General features: G+C 44.1%; 1 protein-coding gene across 1 annotated transcript in view; it reads left to right on the top strand.

Annotated features, from left to right (window-relative positions):
- GC (GC vitamin D binding protein) overlaps positions 1-23,909 on the top strand; it is a 148,397-nt gene that overhangs the window by 94,854 nt on the left and 29,634 nt on the right. Inside the window, exons 4-6 of the mRNA XM_030190630.1 lie at positions 2,845-3,056; positions 12,522-12,654; positions 22,241-22,335. Of these exons, the coding sequence (XP_030046490.1) occupies positions 2,845-3,056; positions 12,522-12,654; positions 22,241-22,335 (440 nt within the window). The remainder of the gene's footprint in view (positions 1-2,844; positions 3,057-12,521; positions 12,655-22,240; positions 22,336-23,909) is intronic.

Here is a 23,909-nt window from a genome sequence, read left to right on the forward strand (position 1 = left end):
AAAATCCACATTAATTGGATGTCTTATCTGGTTTAGAGCTACATGGTGGCCCTAATGTGGAAAATTGCCTTCTCTGTATTTTCCTGGGTTTTGTTGCAGGAAATGATTTTTTTTTTTTGTTCCTATAGAAAATGTAATTCATGAAGTCAAATTGTCAGCTGAAGTTGCAGGCTGCTCACTTGTGTACTAGTGTGTTTTTTTCTAGCAAAAAAGGTGCCGGTACTCAAATGCCAGGCCACCCTTCAGGGGTGGGGGTGATCACTGAGGGACCCACCCCACAATGGTCAGGCTCCCTGCAACCAGTTACAGATGTCAAGGTTGAATTTTTTTTTTTTTTTTTGTTACATTTGTAGCCTGTGCTTTTCCACTCATGGCAGGCTCAATGCAGCTTACATGGGGAAATGGAGGGCTAAGTGACTTGCCCAGAGTCACAAGGAGCTGCCTGTGTCTGAAGTGGGACTCAAACTCAGTTCCTCAGGACCAAAGTCCACCACCCTAACCACTATGCCACTCCTCCACTCTTAGAGCCTGAGCTCTTTCATTAAAATATGAGGAACATGGGTCAATTTTAGCAGAAAAGGTACCGGTACTCAGTACCCCCAAGCACCCCCAAGCATTAATGTATGATCAAATATATAGAATGAGATATTCTTCATGAGAAGAGTGCAGTTCACCTTTAGTTTAACAAATGGCCTTTGAACGTAGCTGACTGGAGAGAGTACTCATAGGGCCCAGTATTATGCACTGTTTAACTGACCAGGAATGGCTCCTGGCTAGTTAAATAACACTTATCAGCACGAGATAGCCAGTTATCTCTGCTGAATATTAGCACTTAGCGGCTAACTGGCTATATCACGAGATATCCGCAAATATGCAAGTGCTTGTTGGGTAAGTTTAGAGGGCAAATCGGACTACATAAATAGCAGTCCTATTTTTGCCTGCTATTAACTTAACTGGCCAGCACTGACTATTCACATAGCCAGTTAAGTTAGAGCCAGCCCAAAACAAAACCCCGGATATTTAATGTCGGTTACCGGAAACTGCCTAGCATTGAATATCCAGCGTCAGCCTCGGCAGTGGCAGCTAACTGTGATGAATTGCAAGACAGAGAAGGTTTGAGCAGCACCTACATGGTAGCAGAAGGAAGCATATTATTAAGCCATAAAAGGAGAGATTGAGTTTAATATCATGGACAAAAGAGGTATACAAGCAACTGTCCCGTTAGCTAGAACAGCAGGTGTGCACCAGTGTAACTTCATTTGCTGACATCATTTACTAGAGAAACACAAGAATAATCAGAAAATGTGTTACTGTATTTCAGCTTTTGAGACCTTTTAAGTATCTGTACTATTCTTGCCCATATGTATCAATGAAACAAGGAGCTTACAACACGATGGATGTCACTCTAAAGTGGCTAGAATGGCTAATATGAATCTACCTGTCCCCTTTTCAGAAGGTGATGGTGAACAGACATTTTCTCTCTCTGATTTCTCTCAGGGCCACTGAGGAAGGGAGGCAAGATTCCCTGGGATCGTCTTCCAAGGAGGGCCTGGCGCTAGCAATCAAAAGAGACTGCTCTGCCAGGCACAGGTCCTTCTTCCTGCCATGTCCTGCCTATACGGAAACAGGAAGTTACTTCACAGGAGGCGGGATGCAACAGGAAGAAGGACCTGTAGCTGGCAGAGCACTCTCTCATTTGCTGCTGCAGGAGGGAAGGGCAGTGGTAGGGAGCAACGGCAGAGGTGGTTGAGAGTGGTGGCGGTGGAGGGGGGGTGGAAGCAGTGGTGGTAGGGCGACGGGACCCTGAAGATTGTTTGCCCTGGGCCCAGCCTCTCGTCAGCCCTGATTTCTCTCAATAGGTTCTCTCTAGTCCTTTTGCTGATGACCACACCTTCTCTATCTTACCCTTACTCTACACACATGAAGGCAAGATTTTATAACTGGGCACCTGCCTTTAAGCAGCCCTGTCACACATATGCGCGTATGTGTACGCTTATCCACAAAAGTGTTAGGAAGGGGCAGGCTGGCTAAGTCCTATGATCGCCGCTGAGTCCAATGCCGGGCTGTTTCCTGTAAAGCAGCAGGACATGTTTATCCACTCCTATCCTAGCTGAGATAATATTTAATCAGCTCTCTGACCTCATGTGCAACTTTCATTAAATTAGTCACCTTATTTTCTGACTCCTCTTACCTCTTACTCTCTTACCTATCTGTATGTTCCATCTTTGCTTATACACTACACTGTCTATTAAAATATTCTATTACATATTGTATTGACATTGTAAGTAGTGTACTATGCCATACTTTGTATTGTTATTTGAATATTTTTACTGCTGTAATTGTCTATTGCTTATGTTTGATTTATTCCTACTGTATATACTGCCTTGAATGAATTCCTTCAAAAAGGCGGTAAATAAATCCTTATAAATAAATAAATATCCAGGGTTTCTTTGGCCAGTTTTAACATAGCCAGTCAAATGAATATTCAGTGCTGGCCGGTTTAGTTTATAGAAGCCAATGATAGGACTGCTGTTTGGGTGGTCCACTTTAGGCTACTAAACTTAACTGGCGAAGCATTGAATATTCGCAGCCAGCTGGTTATATCACACGATATATCGGCCGGCAAATGTTCTGGAAGCATTTTGTCATCGTTATTGTACTTTAATACGGTATATTTTAATGGTTTATTTTATTTTGTATGAAATTGACTTTACAGGGTTGCTTCTTTTCAGTAATATATGTATATACGTAATCTATTTAAGTATAGATATAGATAGACATAGTTCATTATCCATTTGTAAGAAAGGTGTACTTCACTAGTATGTTTATTTTTCTTTAATCCAGGCAACAGCTATATCTATAAAGTCCTGTGATCCAAAAACTTCATACCCCAAGCACCCAGGCATTGCAGCTTGTTGTATTCACACAGGACTAGAGAGAAAACTCTGTCTGGCAGCCTTGCAGCAGCCTCTAAAGGAGTTTCCTACATACGTGGAGCCATCTAACAATGAACTGTGTTCTTCTTTCAAGAGAGATCCTGTGGGATTTACAGCCAAGTAAGTACCAAGAGGGTCAGTTCAATCGAGGAAAATGTTGCTCGCAAAGATTATTAACTTCTTTTCATAGCATTAGGATCACTTATCGTGACCTTTTAACTATAACATAACAAGAATATGCTGAAAAGGAGCTTTCTAGTTATTTGTTTCTCTTTCAACAGAGGCTCCGTATTCCAATCAAGCTTTCTATTTCAGTTCAGAAGTCCAGGACCATACCAAGCCAAAATCGTACCCTGTACAACATGTCCCCTGGTGCACCCATCCCTCCCACTGCGCCAAGGCCAAGCAGAGAAGACAATGGATGGGGAGCAATTTTGGCAACCTTGTGCTTTTTGTGGCCAAATCATTTGTGCACAGCCCTTGGTGCAGGCCCTGTAGAAGTCTACTAAATGAGACCTCTTTAGTAGAAATGGATGGAGTGCAATAGTGGTGCAGCAATGTTTCTCAACATCAGAGGGAATGTCAGTTGGCTGTACAGGATTTGCATAAAGATATTGCTCCTCCGTGTTACTTTTTATGTCGCGCTACCTATTTGGCTTAGAACTGGGGAGTAAGGAGAGAAATAGAGTTTGCTGCACTGACCTCTTTCATCCAGCCCACTTGTCTTTTGAGAGTCTGCGTCCAAGACCATCGCTGCCCCCAGCCACCATCATCAGCCAAGGCCCAGCGTCAAATGTGCCTCGACATGTCATGATATTTCAGGTCTTTGCAGAGGATATCAGCAGGGGGTAATGACAGTGATGAAAACAGAGCAAACGACTGAGTCCAAAGCAGAAAGGAAGCAGTGATAGTGCAGTAGAATGCAGGCCTGAGCATCGAAACCCTTTTTTGGACAAGGTTAGTTAATGCATCTAGGGCATTGGGCATAGTGCCTGCATTTTTTAAGAAAGCTGCAGTGAATCCTTAACTAAAAACTCAAGTGTAGGTAAATCTGATTGTTGGAATTACCAACCTATTTCTAATCTTTGTTCTCTAGCAAAATTTACAGAGAAATGTGTGTTGGCCCGGTTGCATGATTTTGTTTTGGTGGTTCACACTCTATTGGATCCCAAACAGTGTGGGTTCAGACAGAGATTTAGCACTGAACTAGTTCTTGCCTCCGTACTTAATACTTTGAGACTGGTCATAGCCAGACTACAGATTTTGGGTGGGCCTAGGCAAGAAGTGGATGGGCACCAAGTGTTCTCCCCCCCCCCCCCCCCCCCCCCCCAAAAAAAAAAAAATATATATATATATCTCAGCAGGTGGGAAAACGCTTCTTTCCACCTTTTCAGTCTGCAGCAGGCATGTGCAGAAAACAGAGCATGAGCAGGTGCCGGTATCAAGGAGAGTACTGTTTTTGTTACCATCAAGGGGAAGTCTTCAGCTGGCTGAGCTTAGGATCCCCACCAGCTACCACCAAATGTGTGCAACTGTTGGGTGGGCCTGAGCCCTAAGTTGGTGGGCCCTGACCCACCCAGGCCCACCTATGGCTTCGCCACTGCTTTGAGATGGGGCTTAGATCATTGACTGTCTTATCCTTTGGTTATATTTGATGTTTCTTCTTTCTTTGACTCCTTAGATCATGAAATCCGTTCAGCACATTAGGAATTCGGTTTATGCATGGTTTCAATTGTATTTTTGGCAAGATGCTATCAGAAGGTGGTAGTGAATGGTGATGTATGAGATTGATGTCCTTTAAATGGGTGTGCCTCGGGGGTCATGCTTTCTGATACTCTTTTTTCATATTAATTTTTTATAATTGGCAAAACTGTTGAGAGCTATAAGTAACTGTTTTGTATCTATGTGGATGACATATGGGTTTTATTGCTTTTGACTCCATTGCTGACTCTACAATAAGTTTGAATTCTTGTATGTCAGTTATCAAGAACTGATTGACAGAATAAGTTGGTCCATAGGCGGTCGGTGGCCCAACTGTTTGGGGAGGCAAAAGGGGGCGGGGTTAGGGGTGGGACCAGGGGTGGAGCTTAAATCCATAATTGTCTGATAACAGACAGAAAAAAATAAATAAATAAAAATAAAAGTCACAATTAATACCTTTTATTAAATTTAGATATTAGATATGTATCATATGTCAAAGAATAAAGTGGTTGCTCAAAGCATATTCTAAGCACAATCGCTCAACTGCAAAACACTATGCACAACTTTGTGCAAAAACACACTCAGAACCCTACTGTACCATAAAACTTACACTGGGCAGAACCTAATACACCAATATATCACTCATACACAAGGCTAGAGGGCTTTCACTGCAGCTCCTGCTGTGAGGATGGAGGTAAATCAACAATTTAAACCTCTCAGAGCACAGCAGGGGAGGCTTAGCCTGTCCAAGCCTCTTATACCGGGCGCCTATGAGTTGGTCCTAAACTTGTCCAAGACTGGGTTTTTTGGAATAGAGATAGTTCCTTCCTGTTGACTGTTTTTGATGATTGTTTTTGTTTTTTGTAACATTGTGAGAAATTTAGGGGTAAAAATTGATTTTGGCTTGACCTGTAAAGAAATCTTTGTACTAGCAATAGCTTGTACAGTGGTTAGTGTACCTGGGTTTAAAAAAGGTTTGGACAAGTTCCTGGAGGAAAAGTCAATAGTCTGTTATTGAAATGGATATGGGGGAAGCCACTGCTTGCCCCGGGATTGGTAGCATGGAATGTTGTTACTAACTGGATTTCTGCCAGGCACTTGTAACCTGGATTGGCCACTGTTTGAAGCAGGATACTGGGCTAGATAGACAATTGGTCTGACCAGTATGGCTATTCTTATGTTTTTTTTAAAGCTTCAAACGCTCTGGAAGTGAGGCATTTGTTGTATTCTAAGGAATTTTGTACAGCTGTGCATGTGTCCTTAGATCTTTCCAGTTACACAGGGGATATGAGTATTCAGGATATGAACATTCATCTCGTGGGCATTCATTGTATATATCCCAAAACCTGTGCAACTCTTTCTTGCCTGTGTGAGCATCAGGGCAGGTTACTTTCAAAAAATGTAAAGTTTGTAGTGAGGTCAGGGCTGGGATCAGCAAAAGCCTGGGAGACTGGTCTGCACAGTATTCTACTCACTCAGCACTCTCCTCTTTTCCAATGTTTGTCCAGGCCAGGTGTTGCTGTTCTGAACCAAAAAGTGTACTTAAACTTGAAGGATGGAGAAAAACATAGGGCAGATACTCAGCATTTACCATATAGTAGTGTAACAACGTAGTTTCAATCATGTACAGTTGGTTTCCCTTATGTTCTGCCTCAATAAAAATCCTTCACAGCTGTACTCTCTCTGGACCTCTCCTCCAGAGGAGAGCTGCTCTTGTAGGTTTCTACTCTATAGTAGGTCTCTCTGAACCTTTCAAGTACTAAATCATTGTAGGTGATCCCTTCCTTGTTGAGACATTGATATTAGGGTACTCTGACCAGTAGCCTTCTCCTTATGGGACCCTCTTCTTGTAAAGTCTTAGTTATTATGCTTGAAATTGTTACTCTTTCTCCCTCTTCTTTTTTAAGATTTATGGTGGAAGTCTGCTCCCATTCCATTCTTTCCTGGTACAGAATCAGCAACTTTATAGGCTCTGGAGGTCTTTTACGTAGGCGAGCTGGTGTTTTTAGTGCACACTAAACGCTAAACATGCCCATGTATTCCTATCGGGTCTTTAGAGCTTAGTGCGTGCCTATTTTTAACATGCACTAAAATCGCCAGCATGCCTATGTAAAAGACCTCCTCTGTTAGGTATACTCCATTCCTTTATCTTCTCCAGGTGTAGTGGCTTGGATGGCGAAAGACCATTTTCCCTTTCAGCAGATGTATTTTAGTTTGGGAGGGAAAAAACAGGCCTCTCCATTTGCAGTAGTGGTATAGTGGCCAGAGAGCAGGAGCTAAAGACAAGGCTACTTTCCCCTGAGCTTACTTATATACCAACTCAGTTTCTCTCCAAAGGGGCTTTCCCCTACCACAGTAACTCACAGGTAGAAAGATCATCTTGTATTCCAGATCTAAGCCAAAATGACAGATACCTAGTACTGGTAGAGTCATTAAAGGTCTCTTCCGAGCTGTTTTTAATAAGCAAAAGCTAAGGGCCTACACTTGACTGGCTGTGGGGTTCCCAAGACAGGTTTAGGAAACCCTGTTACATTAGTGAGACCCATCTGGTTAGGTCTTCCTTTTCTCAAACCTCAAAAAGAACAGATGCAAACTGGAAGTTAAAGATTTGAATCAGATCTGCTGATGATGCTCTTATTTCCAGATATGAGAAATAAGGATCAACAAACAAGCTGCAAGTAATGCTTTTTTTTTTAATTAATTAGTACAAGGCTTTGCTCACATATGAGACAAATCCCTAGGGTATCCCTTATTCCAAGAATATTCATACTGTACATAGAGAGTGGAGTGAAGCTAACTAAAATAAGATCCTGGGGAGATAGAAATGGCCACTTTTACACTCTTTATGCTTCTTAATGTACTGTATTTAATGTAATGCTGCATTTATGCAGAGCTTTATTTCAGTTAACCATCATCAAATGTTTCTGCTCCACAGAGGAATTTAAATACTTCTGCAATTAAACAGCAGTTAACTAACTGCTTGTTCTTTCTTTGGAAAGGAGTTTCTCCCATTGCCCGTCTATTGAAAAAAAATCATACCTAAATTTCTTCTGTAGTCATCCATCAAGGGGCCCTTTTACGAATGTGCGGTGGGCCTACTGCCAGCTCACCATGCGGAAATTCAGCTCTACTGCTGGGCTCCCAGGAGAGCATGTCAATAGTTCTGGGCCCCCACCACACACCATTTTTGGCGATGGAAAATAGGAGGTAGTAAGGGCTCCCCCAGTAAATGGCTGCGTGCCAATATATTTCATTGGCACATTGCCATTTACTGGCCCTTTAAGGGAAGTCACCTTTTACCCCTGGCAGTAAAAGGTGGCCTCAGCACATGGCAAACCTGCATGCCAATGTCACCTCAGGGCCCCTTTTACCACTGTTTGGTAAAAGGAGCCCCAAATGAGCTATCAATTAACCTTTTTTTAACAAATCATCCAATAATGTACTCAACTGTATAAGACTAAAATTGAAAATATTTTTTGCGCTTTACATGGATATTAGTAGCATTGATTTGTTTTCAAAAATGTTCTTGTTAGCTGCTTCTACTGGGGAGTCATTTGAAAACTATGGTGGCAATTCTATAAATTGGCCCCTCAAAGGTCACAAGATGTGGTGAGCAGCATTGGACATGTTCCTGAACTGCTCAGAGGCCCTCCCCTCCCCCCCCCCCACCTAATCAGCACTAATTCACAGCTAATCAAGCTTGTTCAAGCTAACCACACTTACCATTGGACAAGTAGACCTTTATGGACAAATTCATTTTAAAAAAATCCACTGAGTTAATGGTGACAAAATCCCATAAGAAGGATAAAGAATGTTTGAAGGCCACAGAGGATAAGATGGCCAATGAGCGACATGTAGATGTTTTACCTTTTTTTTACAGAAGCTTGATATACCACAAAGGTAAGTTGACTCACTATCCATGGCCAGCTTCTGCTCTCGCTGAGATCTCAGAAGCAGTGGTAAAAACATTGGAGCCCAAAATCCAACATCTCAGATCAGATATCTGAATTGATTGATTGATCGATTGATTGATTGTGACATTTATACCCCATATTATCCCGAACATACTCGAGTTCAATGTGGCTAACAGTAAATAAACAGGCAAGGTTTACAAAGCCATAAACAAAATATCAAGTATAAACCACTGATGGTCATTTGCATTCTAAGATACTCTGTCAATGGATAGAAACCTCTCAAAGAGGAGTGTTCAGTCTTTTGCGAAATACCAAGTAATCAGGCTGACCCTTGATTGCCATTGGCAGTGAATTCCACCACTTAGCACCCTGGTATCTAAAGTCTGCAGAGTGAACTGACTTATAAAGCATGCTCTTGCAATCTGGAAGATGAAGTCTAATGTAGTCCCTAGAACCAGAAGTTATATTGCGTAGGGGAATAGTTACTAAGGGCTGCATATAATCCAGTGCCATGCCATATAATATTTGAAAGACAAAAACACATAATTGAAAAATAATCCTAGTTTTAATGGGCAACCTGTGCAGCTTGCATAATAATAGAGTGAGATTATCAAAACATGATACCTTGAGGACAAGCCTAGCTGCAATATTTTGGGTCATTTGCAGCCTTTTTAGGACACCCTCCTTACATCCAGCATAGATGGATTTGCAGTAATCGAACTGAGTTAAAACCAAGGATTGAACTAGCAGTCTATAGATGTCAGGCAAGAAATATGATCTGATTCTCCTCGGCTTCCAAAGAGACCTGAAGGATTTTTTCACTACTGAGAAAACCTGAGGCTCAAACGTGAGGTGATTGTCAATTAAAACACCAAGAGGGGCATAATCGAACGCAAACGCCCATCTCCATGGGCGTTTATCTCTGAGAACGGGTCCGTGAAGGGGCGGGCTGAACCGTATTTTCGAAAAAATGGACATTTACCAGCTGGGCGTTTGTTTTTTTTTAGCGATAATGGAAACTAAAAACGCCCAGCTCAAAAACGTCCTAATCCGAGCCATTTGGTCATGGAAGGGGCCAGGATTCGTAGTACACTTGCCCCCCTGATATGCCAGGACACCAACTGGGCACTCTAGATCAGTGCGGTGGACTTCAGAAAAAGCTCCCACATGCATAGCTCCCTTACCACGGGTGCCGAGCTCCCAACCCCCCTCCCCCAAAACCCACTACCCACAAATGTACAACACTACCATAGCTCTTAGGTGTGAAGGGGGCACCTACATGTGGGTACAGTGGGTTTTGGAGGCCTCCTATTTACCAGCACAAGTGTTACAGGTGTGGGGGGGGATGGGCCTGGGGCCACCTGGCTGAAGTGCACTGCGGTACCCCCTAAAAGTGCTCCAGGGACCTGCATACACGCAAGCCTCTAGGACATGTTGCTGCTGTATAACATTGGCACACCAGTTGACACCTGAAGACTAATCTCTCCGAAAACGTCCTTTATTGGAATAACCGCGTTTACTCACAGTTAACTGCAGATCAAAGGTTGTGCCCCACTGGCAACGAGTCTCCCTGGTACTGAGATTAGCAGTAGGTCAGACCTGGCAGAATGCTGTACAATGCCCTCTTTCAGCCACATTCAAGGTAAGAACTAAGTTCTCTAACGTGGCTAACACAGGAAAGGGAACTAAAACTGGCTTACAAAAATGGCCACTACTGCATGGACTACAATAGGAAACACAACAGGGCACACTCTGACCCAGTAGGCAGGGGGAAAAGCACCATGGGAGAAGAGCCTACCAACTACCAACATCGTGAGACTGTAACACAAGCTAATGAAATCACGGAGCCCAATACCCTACACCCACCAAAATGCAATGCTGATGTGACCCTGTACTGCACCCGAGAGCCACATCTGACCCAGGGAAAGGCTGTGACAGGATCGAACACATTCTGCTGTCATGGAGGTGGGTACGGCATTTGAGGCTGGCATACAGGCTGGAAAAAAGTTTTTAAAGTGAGGGGTTTTTTGGTGGGAGGGGGTTAGTGACCACTGGGGGAGTCCAGGGAGGTCATCCCCGATTCCCTCCAGTGGTCATCTGGGCAGTTGGGGCACTTTTTTGGGAATTGTTCGTGAGCAAATAGGGTAAAAAAAAAAGTGACCCAAAATCGCGGTCATAACGCCTTTTTTTTTCGATTATCAGCTAAAGACGTCCATCTCTCCTCAGCTGATAACCACGCCTCAGTCCCGCCTCCACCACACCTCCGACACGCCCCCATCAACTTTATTCGTTTCCGCGACGAAGTGCAGTTGGAAACGTCCAAAATCAGCTTTCGATTATACCGATTTGGGCGCCTTTGCGAGAAAAACGCCCATCTCCCAATTTGGGTCGAAATATGGGCATCTTTAACTTTCGATTATGAGGCGGCAAGTACCCTAAGTGTAGAGTCTAAGGGATACGACATGTTGTCAATAGCAAAATTATTATGGGGGTCTTTTACTAAAGCTTAGCTCGACTATCTGCAGCAGGGCCAATTTTATTCCTATGGGCTCTGCTGCAGATAACTTGAGCTAAGCTTTAATAAAAGACCCTCTATATGTGATATGGTCCTCTCTTTGGAAATACTGGGTGATCACCTGAAGACATGGCCACAAGGTGCATGCTCTACATCCAAAATGTCATGCATTGGGAACTACAATACAATTTTCTTTTAAGACTCTATACCACACCTTATAAGGCCTACAAGAAGACAATCAGGGAGAACAATCTTTACCTCAAATGTTCTCAATCTCAGGCTACTATGGCTCACATGTTCTGGACGTGCCCAAAAATTATGGCCTTTTGGAGTTCCTTATGCACACATATTTCACAACTTCACCCTTGGCAGGTCTATCCGTCCCCCAAAACATTTATTTGACAGGCCGCTTGTACCCCAGCCATTGCCTAAGGGAGCTCATGGTTTTTTTGAAGAGTGCTTCTTTGATGGCTAAGAAATGCATTCTGGTCCTGTGGATGTCATCAGAGGCACCCTTACTTTTGCAATGGAGATCTTTCACAGTTTCATTGTTATCATATAAAAAGTTAGACATTGGAGAATTGAGCTTGGTGAAAAGCGAACTGCTTCAAAGTACTTTGAAGCCCTTTAGGAATTTGTTATCATCACATGCAGATAGTAGAGCACTGAAGTTTTAAGAGTTATAGTATACCCTGTTGTGATGACTCCTTGATATACTTCTTTTGTTTGGGGAATGGGGGGATTAGGAGGGGGTTGGTGGGTGGGTGAATTCAGCAGACATTTATTGAATTGGAATGTGAATTAAGGTTTATTGTATTTGATACTATATAGTTCTACTTATCATTTCTTAATAAACACAATTGAACATAAATTGACTTCTCAGTCTAGGCATCCCAATGCCGTGCACTTAACACCAATTCTATAATGGCATCTTGGTGCCAAAATTCCATTAGAGAATGCTGGTGTAAATCAGCATTGGCATGCTCATGTTTAGGTGTTCGCTCTTACACCATGTCAATGGCAGACGTAAGTTGGCATGCCTAGGTACGCCAAGTGATACATGTATTGTATAGTATTCTATAAACTATGCATGTACCTGGGAGAGATTCACAAGGTCTGCCCATGCTCCACCTACATGTATTCCCTCCCCCATTGCAATTAGATGCTATGGCACATAGACGCTACCTTATAGAATAGCACCTAGTGCACTTAGATGCCTATCTGTCAATTAAAGGTGCCTTTGATGCACCTGAGGTTCCTAACTCTAGATGCCACTTTATAGAATTGTCCCCTATAGGTTTTTTTAATCTGTTAATGGCAGAGGGTTCCCTGCCAGGGCTGCCCACCCCCATACCAGCAATCTAGTATGGCTAAGAGTTCAACAGTCCTTTTCCTCACTGTTAGCATTCTGTAGTTGTGTGACTGACCTGGTCATGATTTTTCTCTCTGCTGCAGGTTTCTCTATGAGTACTCAAGTAACTATGCCCATGCCCCATTGCTGCAGATCCTGAATTCTACAGAGAGTTACTTAAAAATGATCATCGCCTGCTGCACTTCAAAGAAATCCAACCACTGCTTTACTGAACAGGTGCCTTTCCTTTTAACATTGTATAAACGTCAAATGTAGCATGCATTATATTTTTTTCTCCATTTTCAGTTTGAATTATCATAAATTGCTTTCATTCTTTGTGTAATCTTTAACCCATAACTGAAGCATATTGAAGTCAGTGAGCACAGTGGTTCCTAAACTTGTCCTAGGGGAGTCTTCAGTCATTTGGGATTTTTGGCTATCCACACTAACTGTGCATGAGATACATTTAAATGCGATAGAGACAATGCTGGCAAATGCATCTCACGTATGTTCATCTGTTGATACCCCAAAAATATCCCAGGACAGTTTGGAAACCACTGATTTAGGGTAACAAATAGCATATACATATATAATGATTCACCTTTACAAAAAAGTAAGAAGCATGCAAATAAGCATAGGTATAATAATTATAATAATTTATAATATGGAAACATTATAAAAAATGATAAATATTGTAGAAACAAGAGTAAAATAGTTTTTCCAGTGGGAGTGCCTGGTCACACCTCCCTCCAGGCTCTGTTCTTGCATTGAGTTAGGTACGTTCCTCAGTGGAATCCTGTTTAGAGAGAAGGATACACAAGGGGAAGGTATGAGTTTTCCTCACCCTCAGACTCCTGCAAACATCCTTTCTCCAGGTTCAACCGTCTAGGTTCAGACACTGGATCCTCAGACGTGTCAGATGCGAGCAATGGAGAAGGAGCACATTATATGCAGGTACTTTCTCTGTCCCTAGAGGGCTGACAATCTAAGTTTTGTACCTGGGGCAATGGAGAATTAAGTGACTTGCCCAAGGTCACAAGGAGCTAAAGTGGGAATCAAACCCAGGCTGCCAGGATCAAAGCCTGCTGCACTAACCATTAGGCCACTCCTCCCACTGTTGGGGGTATTTTGGTGGGGCTTCTGCTGGTCCTGTGGATCACCAAGGGAAAAACCCCGATTCAGGGTTGAAGCTACGCTAGTAAATCAAATGCATGCCAGGGATTGGAGCTAGCTATTCGGGGCAGAATGCCTCCAAGGGTTCCTGGTTTTCAGGGACCTGAGATTAATCTATCTGGTATATTATTTATTTATATGATGTAATTTTAAACCACTTTCCCACATAGCCTCCAAGTTGATATACAATGAGGGGCATAATCAAACGGGGCACCCAAGTTTTCCTGGGGCCGTCCTCGCAGGACGGCTCCGTGAAGGGGTGGGGAAACCCGTATTATCCAAACAAGATGGGCATCCATCTTTTGTTTCGATAATACAGTCAGGGACGTCCAAATCTCCACATTTAGGTTGACTTTAGAGATGGTCATCCTTAGAGATGGTCGTCCCCGGTTTTCAGCGATTATGGAAAGCGAGGACGCCCATCTCAGAAACAACCAAATCCAAGCCATTTGGTCAAGGAAGGAGCCAGCATTCATAGTGCACTAGTCCCCCTCACATGCCAGGACACCAACCGGGCACCCTAGGGGGCACTGCAATGGACTTCAGAAATTGCTCCCAGGTGCATAGCTCCCTTACCTTGTGTGCTGAGCCCCCCAACCCCCCCCCAAAACCCTCTCCCCACAACTGTACACGACTACCATGGCCCGAAGGGGTGAAGGGGGCACCTACATGTGGGTACAGTGGGTTTCTGGTGGGTTTTGAAGGGCTCACATTTACCACCACAAGTGTAACAGGTAGGGGGGGATGGGCCTGGGTCCACCTGCCTGAAGTGCACTGCAGTACCCACTAAAACTGCTCCAGGGACCTGCATACTGCTGTCATGGAGCTGGGTATGAAATTTGAGGCTGGCAAAAAAAGTTTTTAAAGTTTTTTTTTTTAGGGTGGGAGGGGGTTGGTGACCACTGGTGGAGTAAGGGGAGGTCATCCCCGATTCCCTCCGGTGGTCGTCTGGTCAGTTCAGGCACCTTTTTCAGGCTTGGTCGCAAGAAAAAATGGACCAAGTAAAGTCAGCCAAGTGCTCGTCAGGGACGCCCTTCTTTTTTTAAATCTTCTTTTGTTTTAATTTTTGGGGACAAAAACCCCAGTGGAAACAAGAGCACAGCTGGGCAGCTGATCATACCACACAGGAGCAGATAGTGATGCTAGCAACAGTACAGCAAGGCAGTGGTACAAAACCAAGACTGAAGACTGGGTAGCAGCAGGGCCTGAAGTGGTCAGATCAGGCCGTGACACAGAGGTGGAACTTACCAGAACACAGCAGAATAAGAGACAGGGCAGTGGCAGCTGCCAAAAAAAACACAGCAAGACACTAAGGGAAAGGTGTATGGTCATGTATTGTGTACTCAAGCCATGCATTTAGTCCACATCCCAGTTGCATGTAAATTGAGAGGAACCAAGCAGAAGGGTGTCTGTCTGTAAAACCACCAGGATTTTCCACTTGTTCTGGTAGCAGACATGAATGATGTGGACTCATGATAACCCCTGCCTTAAAATATCTATTCACTGGGCTCTCACTTTGCTTTATTGACTTTAGACCCGCACTTGGACATCTAGAGAAATTTTTACAAGAGTCAGCTTCCTGTGGCACTGAGAGAAAATATGCTACTACTACTCTCTTTCCCCTTCCCGCCTCTCCCTCCCCCGCCTCACACATTACATTACATTGCAAATACTTTTATACTCCGCACATACTTTTATATTCCACAAATACCGCAAAGGTTTCAAGTTAGCATTTTTCCTTTTTGATTCTTTCTGTTTGGATGCAAGACAGAAAAAGGTGGTTTGTTCTGCTGTCTTTCATTTTCCTAGTCGGATGCTGCTGACATAATGGGATTTCGGAGAAGGGAGGAAGAGAAAGGCTTTTTTGTCAAAATGTTTCAACGTGATTGACAAACCTTGTGCTTCTGCCTTCTCCTCTTCCATTTGTCTGCACCCTGCCCTCCGTGTGTCGCTGAAAATTAATGGAACAAACGAGAATTTGGTTCAAACTGGACCCTTGCCCATTTGGTTCATTTTAATGTAAACCTACTGGAAAAAAATACTTATTTGTCCTATTTTACCATTCGTTCAAAAAAGGGTGCATATCCCTAATTTTATTTTCTATGATTTGGAAGAGCTAAGGAGTTTTCTTCATAGTAATGTTTCTTTAGGAATAATATTGGGTCAAGATGTGATTTTCTAAATTTGAAATCTGTACTCAATAATGTGAAGCGAAGGTAAATACCTTATCTTTACTACATTACTTTTGTTAATTAATTCCTTAAGTTACTATTGGATTCTTTTGGTCTTATCTTGTGAGCTCTATTGTAGACTACATGATGAATTTGGGGTTTTTTCTTTTTTTTTAATGTAGAATGGGAAGTGATTAATTAGCTTTGTTATTTCCTTTTCTAATCAGGTAGATTCCATTTACTTGTTTCAAGTTCTTCCAAATCTGTTTGTAAATTGCACAAATAAATTATAACACAAAATATAGTTTTTCTAGTCCCATACAACTGAATTGGGATATCTTGTGGTTGATTTCTAGTATGTTAGTTTACCTCCTAAAAGGTTAGTCATATTTGTAATAATGGAAGAAATGATGGGGTACACAGTCAGTGGCGTAGCAAGGGCGGGGCGGTGGGGGCGGTCCGCCCCGGGTGACATCGGGTGGGGGGGTGCTCCGCTCCCGCTGCTCTGCTTAAAAAAATTTTTCGAAGTGCCGGAGAGTGGCAGGCAGCGCGCCTCGCGTCTGCCCTGCTAGTAAAGAAGATCTCGCTGACGTCGTCGTTCTTCCCACATTGAGTCCCGCCCCCCTCTGAGGCAACTTCCTATTACCGCGAGGGCGGGCGGGACTCAGTGTGGGAAGAACAACGACGTCGGCGGCAAGATCTTCTTTACTAGCAGGGCAGAAGACGCGAGGCGCGCTGCCTGCCACTCTCCGGCGCTTTGAAAAATTTTTTTAAAGGCAGGACAGGGTAGGATCTCAGCTGTCGGGTCGGGGGGGGGGACTCAGAGGGGAGAAGGGGATTTGGGAGGGGTGGGGGAGCTCAGAGGGGTGATTAAAGGGGATTAGAGAGGGGAGAAGGGGATTGGGGAAGGGTGGGGGAGCTCAGAGGGGTGCTTAAAGGGGATTAGGGAGGGTGGGGAGCTCAGAGAGGGGAGAAGGGGATTGGGAAGGGTGGGGGAGCTCAGAGGGGTGCTTAAAGGGGATTAGAGGGTGGGGGAGCTCAGAGAGGAGAGAAGGGGATTGGGGAAGAGTGGGGGAGCTCAGAGGGGTGCTTGAAGGGGATCAGGGAGGGTGGGAGAGCATCAAGGAGGGGAGAAGGAGAGCTCAGAGGGGTGATTAAAGGGGATTAGAGAGGGGAGAAGGGGATTGGGGAAGGGTGGGGGAGCTCAGAGGGGTGCTTAAAGGGGATTAGGGAGGGTGGGGAGCTCAGAAGGAGAAGGGGATTGGGGAGGGGTGGGGGAGCTCAGAGGGGTGCTTAAAGGGGATTAGGGAGGGTGGGAGAGCATCTAGGAGGGGAGAAGGGGATTGGGGAGGGGTGGGGGAGCTCAGAGGGGTGCTTAAAGGGGATTAGGGAGGGTGGAGGAGCTCAGATGGGTGCTCAGAGAGGGGAGGGGGGAGGGGAGTGCTCAGATGGGAGAAGGGGTCTGAAGCTGGAACTAGGGTCTGACAAGGGGGCAGGAGGGAAAATGGGTCCATGCCTGGGGCAGGTGGGAGAATGGGTCTGGGGCTGAAAAGGGGGGATGCAAGGCATGTGGTGGATGAAGGGGGCTGAAACTGTGGGGACTAGGGGCTTTAAAGGGCACAAGGAGAACTGGCTGGGGCTGATGCTCGGGACTGGTGAGAGAAAAGGGCTGGGGTTGAAACTAGGGGCTGAAAAGAGGACAGGGAGAAGTGGCTGGGGGCTGAGGCTCAGAACTGATGGGAGAAAAGGGCTGGGGACTGGTGGGATAGTGGGGCTAAAAAGGGGGGCAGGTGGGAGATGTGGGCTGGGGCTGGAACTAGGGGCAGGTGGAATAAGGGGGCTGGAACTGGGGGCTGAAAAGAGGGAGCAGAGAGGGGATAGAAGGGGGGAGCGTGAGGAAGGGCAGACCCTGGATGGATGGTAGAGGGATGGCAGACAGATTGAAGGGGCAGAGAGAAAGGGCAGATGGTGGGTGGAAGGGGAGAGAGAAAGAGGGCAGACTGGGGCAAATGGTGGATGGAAGGGGCAGAGATAGAGGGCAGATGTTGATGGAAGGGGAGAGAGAGATGGCAGACTGGGGCAGATGGTGAATGGAAGGGGCAGAAGTGGATGGAAGGGAGAGAGGGCAGACAGTGGATGGAAGGGGCAGAGAGAGAGGCCAGACAGTGGATGGAAGGGGCAGAGAGAGAGGGCAGACACTGGATGGCAGAGAGAGAGCGAAGACAGATGCTGGATAGAAGGAAGACAGTGAAAAGATGAGGAAAGCAGAAACCAGAGACAACGAACTGTAAATATATATTTTTATTTTTTTTTGCTTTAGGATAAAGTAGCATTGTAGCTGTGTTAATAAAAGTTTATAATAGAACATGTAAATAAGGTCATCTTTTTATTGGACTAATTTTAATACATTTTGACTTAACTTTCAGAGAACAAAACCCCCTTCCTCAGGTCAGGATAGGACACTGTAACAGTACTATACTGTATTGACCTGAGGAAGGAGGTTTTGGCCTCTGAAAGCTAAATATATTAGTCCAATAAAATGATATTATTTGTTTTATTTCTATTTGTTAATTTGTAAAGTGGTAATTGGTATTTGTTAGTTTTTTCAAATTTACATCTGCTGTCTTTATATTTTGCACAGTACTAGAGGACATTTTCTGTTTCTGTGGTGTTGCATTGTATGCAGAGTCTGGCATCGGGGGTTCAGTTTAATTTTTGTCTAAATAGAAAGTTTATGATTACTTATTCTATAGTGGATTAGGGTGTATCTGTATTTGTGAAAAAGACATGTCTTTCGGTTGGCATTGACTGTGCAGGATCGACGATCTGTACTAATCTATCTGTTTTCGTTTTACAATAGGTGAATTGATGTTCTAGTGCTCACTGTAGTGTTTAAGATGCTTTCCTTTTCCTTGTGTGACTCATACAAATTACTGCTTATGGTATGGTAGAATTGCTCTATAGGTCCTGAGTGTTTTGCATTCTCGGTATGCCTAGTACTGGATTTCGGGGGGGGGGGGGGGGTGTTAAAAAATGACCGGCCCCGGGTGTCAACTACCCTAGCTACGCCACTGCACACAGTAAGATTCTCAGGTTTAAAGCCATTAAAAATAAGTATCACATCTCACAAAGAATAAAAATACAAAAACACCTTTTTGTGTACCTATTGAATAAATGCACATAAGGGCCCTTTTACTAAACTGCAGTAATGTTTTGCCATAAGTACAAAGTCTGTGTGATAACGTTTGAGGGTATGGTCATCATCCACCCCAGTAGCTTCCAAGCAAGGCAGACTATTTAATGCACCCTAAAGGTGGATTGCCAGTAGTGTGGTTACAGCCACAGTATCAGCAATCCACAAGTAAATAGGCTCCATATTGCCCACACACTGCCATTTTCCCTGACGCAATCACCTGCCAGACAATAAGTGACCCCCCCACCCCTCCATCTCATCACCTGAGACCCAAGAGTGACTCCTACCTCCCAATCCCATCAACTAACAATGCTGACATAAAAATCAAATAGTCCCCCCCCCCCCCCCCCCCCAGGCGTCTTCATCCTGACATTCTTTCTCCCAGCTCCTACCAGTGGTCTGTGGTGTCTAGTGGGGGAGCAAGAGCAATCCCCCAGTTGTTACTGATCCATCAGAATCCCTGGTTCAAAATAGCAACACTTACCCCTAGTGGAGTCCATATTTGGCTGCTTGAACTCCAGCAGTAGTACTGGCTGCCATTTTGAACCTGGCACTTGTAAGGAGCAGAAAATACTGGGGATAACTCCTGTTCCCTATTAGACACCAAGAACTGTCTACAACAGCTAGTGGAAATGGGGGTTTAGGAGGTCCAGCAGGACTCTTTGGTTCTGATGTTGGGGTCATCAGGTGATAGAATTGGGGATAGGGGGTCACTGTTGAGTGTCAGGTGATGGTATCAGGGGTCAGGGTCTCGCTACTGGTTGTTGAGTGATGGGATCAGGGGGTGGTGGTCATTATTGGCTGTCTGGTGATTGGGGGGGGGGGGGTGATGTGGCTACACCTACCATGCAGCCATGCTACCTGCAAATGGAACAGTGCATGCCAACTCTCCACTCTGTTCCTGTCTCCTAACAGGGCATGAGGTTAGTATGTGAATTAGCACATGCTAATTGTCAGGCTAACGCAGTAACAATTACTGGGACCCTTTTACTAAGCCCCAGTAAAAAGTGATCTGCAGTAATGTAGGCGCGTGTATTGAGCTCGTGCCAGACTAGTTTTTACCACATCTACAAAAAAGGGCTTTTTTAATGGGATGGGATGGGGAAAGGGCCTAAAGGTAAAAATGAAACCAGCGTGCACCCAAAACCGGCCTGAGCCCTTAACGCCACCCATTTATCTAGTGGTAAAGGCGCACACCAAGTGCCAATTACTGCTGGAACCGGCGCACATAGGAGGAAATAAATAAATAATTCATCCACGCGTTATGGGCGCATGCCAAATCTGAAGTTACTGCCAGGAGGCCGCGCTGGCCTGGTGGTAGTTTCGTGCGCTGCATGCGTGTAGAGCCTACTGCAGCTTAGCAAAAGGGCCCCACTGTGTTTATGCACTAATTTGTGCACTAAAGTTGTGGTTCCCAAACCTGGTCCTGGAGGCACCCCAGCCAGTCAGATTTTTGAGATAGCCACAATAAATATTCATGAAAGAGATTTGCATGCAATGGAGACAGTGCATGCAAATCTCTCTCATGAATATTCATTGTGCATATCCTGAAAAACTGACTGGCTGGGGTGCTTCCAGGACCAGGTTTGCGAACCACTGCACTAAGGGCTAGATTCAGTAAATGGCACCCAAAGTTAGGCAACAGGATGATCCAATGCAAAGTAAGTATTCTGTAAAGGGCATTCAGAGTGAAGCTTGCCTTATAGGTTACTAGTAATAAAGGCCCGTTTCTGAAGGCAAGGAAACGGGCCCTAGGCAGGCAATTTCTCCCCCCCCCCCCCCCCGCGCTATGGCCCCCTCGACCCCCCCATGCCGGAGAAGACCGCCCCCCCCGCCGCAGCGCCGCCATTCTGGACTACCTGTGCTGACGAGGGACCCAAACCCCCAACAGCCGAAGTGCTGTTGTGCCCTTCGCGTTGTTCATCTTCTCTGGAGGTTCCTCTGCGTGCGTCTGACGTCAGATGCGTGCAGACAAACTTGCCTTGGAATCAGCTGTCCTGACATCAGTGACGTCAGTGCGTGTCTGCCTAGCAGACCACCACCTCCAGGGAGCCAAGGTCCCAAGCACAGAACGTTGGAGGTGAGAATTATTATACAGGACTAGCTTAGCAAACGTTTCGCACCTAACTTTGAGTACCCAACTGATGGCAGTCAGGCGTGCAAATACAGGTATTCTATAACAATGTCTCCCAAGTCCAGTCCTACAGTACTCCTTGCCAGTCATGTTTTCAGGATATCCATAATGAATATGCATGAACTTGATTTGCATGCTTTGCCTCCATTATATGCAGATCTCTTTCATGCATATTCATTGTGGATATCCTGAAAACCTGACTGGCAAGAGGGTACTCTAGGACTAGACTTGGGAAACACTATTCTATAACATCGCACCTCATTTCTGGGAACACCTGTAACCCATCTAGGCCCCTCTCATGGCCACGCCCATTTAGGTGGGCATGTTATAGAATAGGGTGTAACTCCTAATTGCTGCCAATTAAGTGCTTAGCTCCAATAATTGATTGTTAGTGGCTAATTGACTAATTAGTTTATGCATGAATCTGGAATCTGCACCCAAATTCAGGCAACCTATACACAATCTGGGGGCAACTGTTTAATGCACTTTAGTGAAAGGACCCCATAGGCCTTTATGAAAAAAGCACAAAAGCCTGTGCAGGCTCTATATTGGCATTTCACTGCTGTCTACTGTCACAGACTGATGAACATCAAAATTAATAGCGCTCTTCAAATTTTTAAATCTACTAAGAATACAAGCACCCCCATTTACCAATAAAGAAAGAAAATGTTAAAAAGATGCAAAATTAAAGGGTTTTTCTGAAACAATTTTAAATGCATATATAATTTAGGGCTTCTTTAGAAAGCCGCAGTAGTGATAACCAAGTGCCAAATGGGATGAAGCCCACAGGAATTGAATGGGCTTTGCCGCACTTGGCACACCGCTAATTGCTAGCATGACTTTGTAAAAATAGCCCTTAATATACTTTAATACCAGTGTATGTATGAATATTCACATTGCAGACTATAATGAGAAAAAAAGAGCTTCTACATTTGGCATAAATATAAGATTTTTTGAAATATACAATAGACTTGGGGGGGTGGGGAGAGGGAGCATACACTATTGAAGTTGTTCTAGTGCTCTATTAACAGTTTCTACTTATTGGGTCCCAATTTAACATATATCCCCAATTTTCAATAATGTGCTTCATCATTTCTTACTGAAATGACTATTTTTTAAGTGATGGCTTATTTTTGTTTGTTTCATTTTCAGAGAATTCAAAGGAAGTCTGTCGAGTTGCTTACTGTCATGACAAACCAATTGTGTTCCCATTTTGCTCATTACGGGAATGAAAAGTTCAAGTTCAGGTATAAAATAAACATATGCATGACCCCCTTTTTGCAAGGTATTCTATGAAAAAAGTTAGAGTCCACCTTCAGAAATTGTAATCGAAAAGAACGTTCTAGCTGCAGTGTCTGGAGCATAGATTTTGGAATGAGGAGCAGCGTTCTCTTCACAAAAGTAATCCACACTCTGCATTTTGTTCCAAACCAAAAAGCAAATTTTACTGAAGTCCAAAATAAGCAAAAACAATACAAAAAAAAACAGAAAAATTCCAGGAAAACTGTCATAAGAGATAGGATGTTCAAATCTGAGTCAGACCAAAGTTCCATCAATCCTTGCATCCCTCTGCATCCTTCTCTGTCAGTGGCCAATTCAGGTGCCCAGAAATGTTTCTAGATTTCACTGTCCAGGTTCCACAGAAATTCACAGTTCATGGGGAAAAGAAAACCCACAAAAACCAAACAGAAAAAGTTCATTCAAAATAACTCCTCGGTTTTGTGTGTGTGTGTGTGTGTGTGTGTGTGTTTGTTTGTTTTAACTTGAACTCCCAGAACTTCCCTTGAGACTTCTCTTTAGAGCAATGGCTTCCAAACTTTGTTGGGGGCTTTCAACCATCTGGATATTCATAATGAATATACAGGAGAGAGATTTGCATGCAATAGAAGCAGCTGAGAACATGTGTTGTCCGTGTTCTAGTACTAGCCCCATCCTCAGGCCTGTCCTTTCCTGGTGCAAGTAGGACCAAGGAAACAGCAGGGCAACTCATAGGCGGTCGGTGGCCCAACTGTTTGGGGAGGCTAAAGGGGGCGGGGTTAGGGGTAGGGCCAGGGGTGGAGCTTAAATCCATAATTGTCTGATAACAGACAGAAAAAAATAAATAAATAAAAATAAAAGTCACAATTAATACCTTTTATTAAATTTAGATATTAGATATGTATCATATGTCAAAGAATAAAGTGGTTGCTCAAAGCATGTACTAACCACAATCGCTCAACTGCAAAACACTATGCACAACTTTGTGCAAAAACACACTCAGAACCTTACTGTACCATAAATATTACACTGGGCAGACCTAATACACCAATATACCACCCATACGGAAAATACAGACTGTCAACAATATGAAACAAGGGATCATATCATCACAATTCTCATGTAGAGCCACAAAACACCCTAATTCATGTTTAATGTGGGATAAAATGCCATAAATAAGTAAATAAATATAAACTTTTTAATGCTGAGCACCTGATTCTCAAAGTGGACATATTCCAAACACTGTAATGAAAATAAAATGATCTTTTCTACCTTTGTTGTCTGGTGACTTTTTCCGATCATGCTGGCCCAGTATCCGTTCTGCTGCTATCTGTCCTCAGTGCAGGTCAGGAAGTCATCCTCCTTAAATATCTCCCTGGCAACCCAGGACACCTCCAGCCAACCCCCCCTGCTTTCCCAGCCGTAAGGTAAACAAACCATAAACCAATTTCTACAACTGCTAGAGGGCTTTCACTGCAGCTCCTGCTGTGAGGATGGAGGTAAATCAACAATTTAATCCCCTCAGAGCAGCTGGACTTCACAGCTGATCCATTCTGCTGCAGCA

The sequence above is a fragment of the Microcaecilia unicolor genome, chromosome 2, assembly GCF_901765095.1.
Source record: "Microcaecilia unicolor chromosome 2, aMicUni1.1, whole genome shotgun sequence".
In the NCBI taxonomy this organism is placed as follows: domain Eukaryota; kingdom Metazoa; phylum Chordata; class Amphibia; order Gymnophiona; family Siphonopidae; genus Microcaecilia; species Microcaecilia unicolor.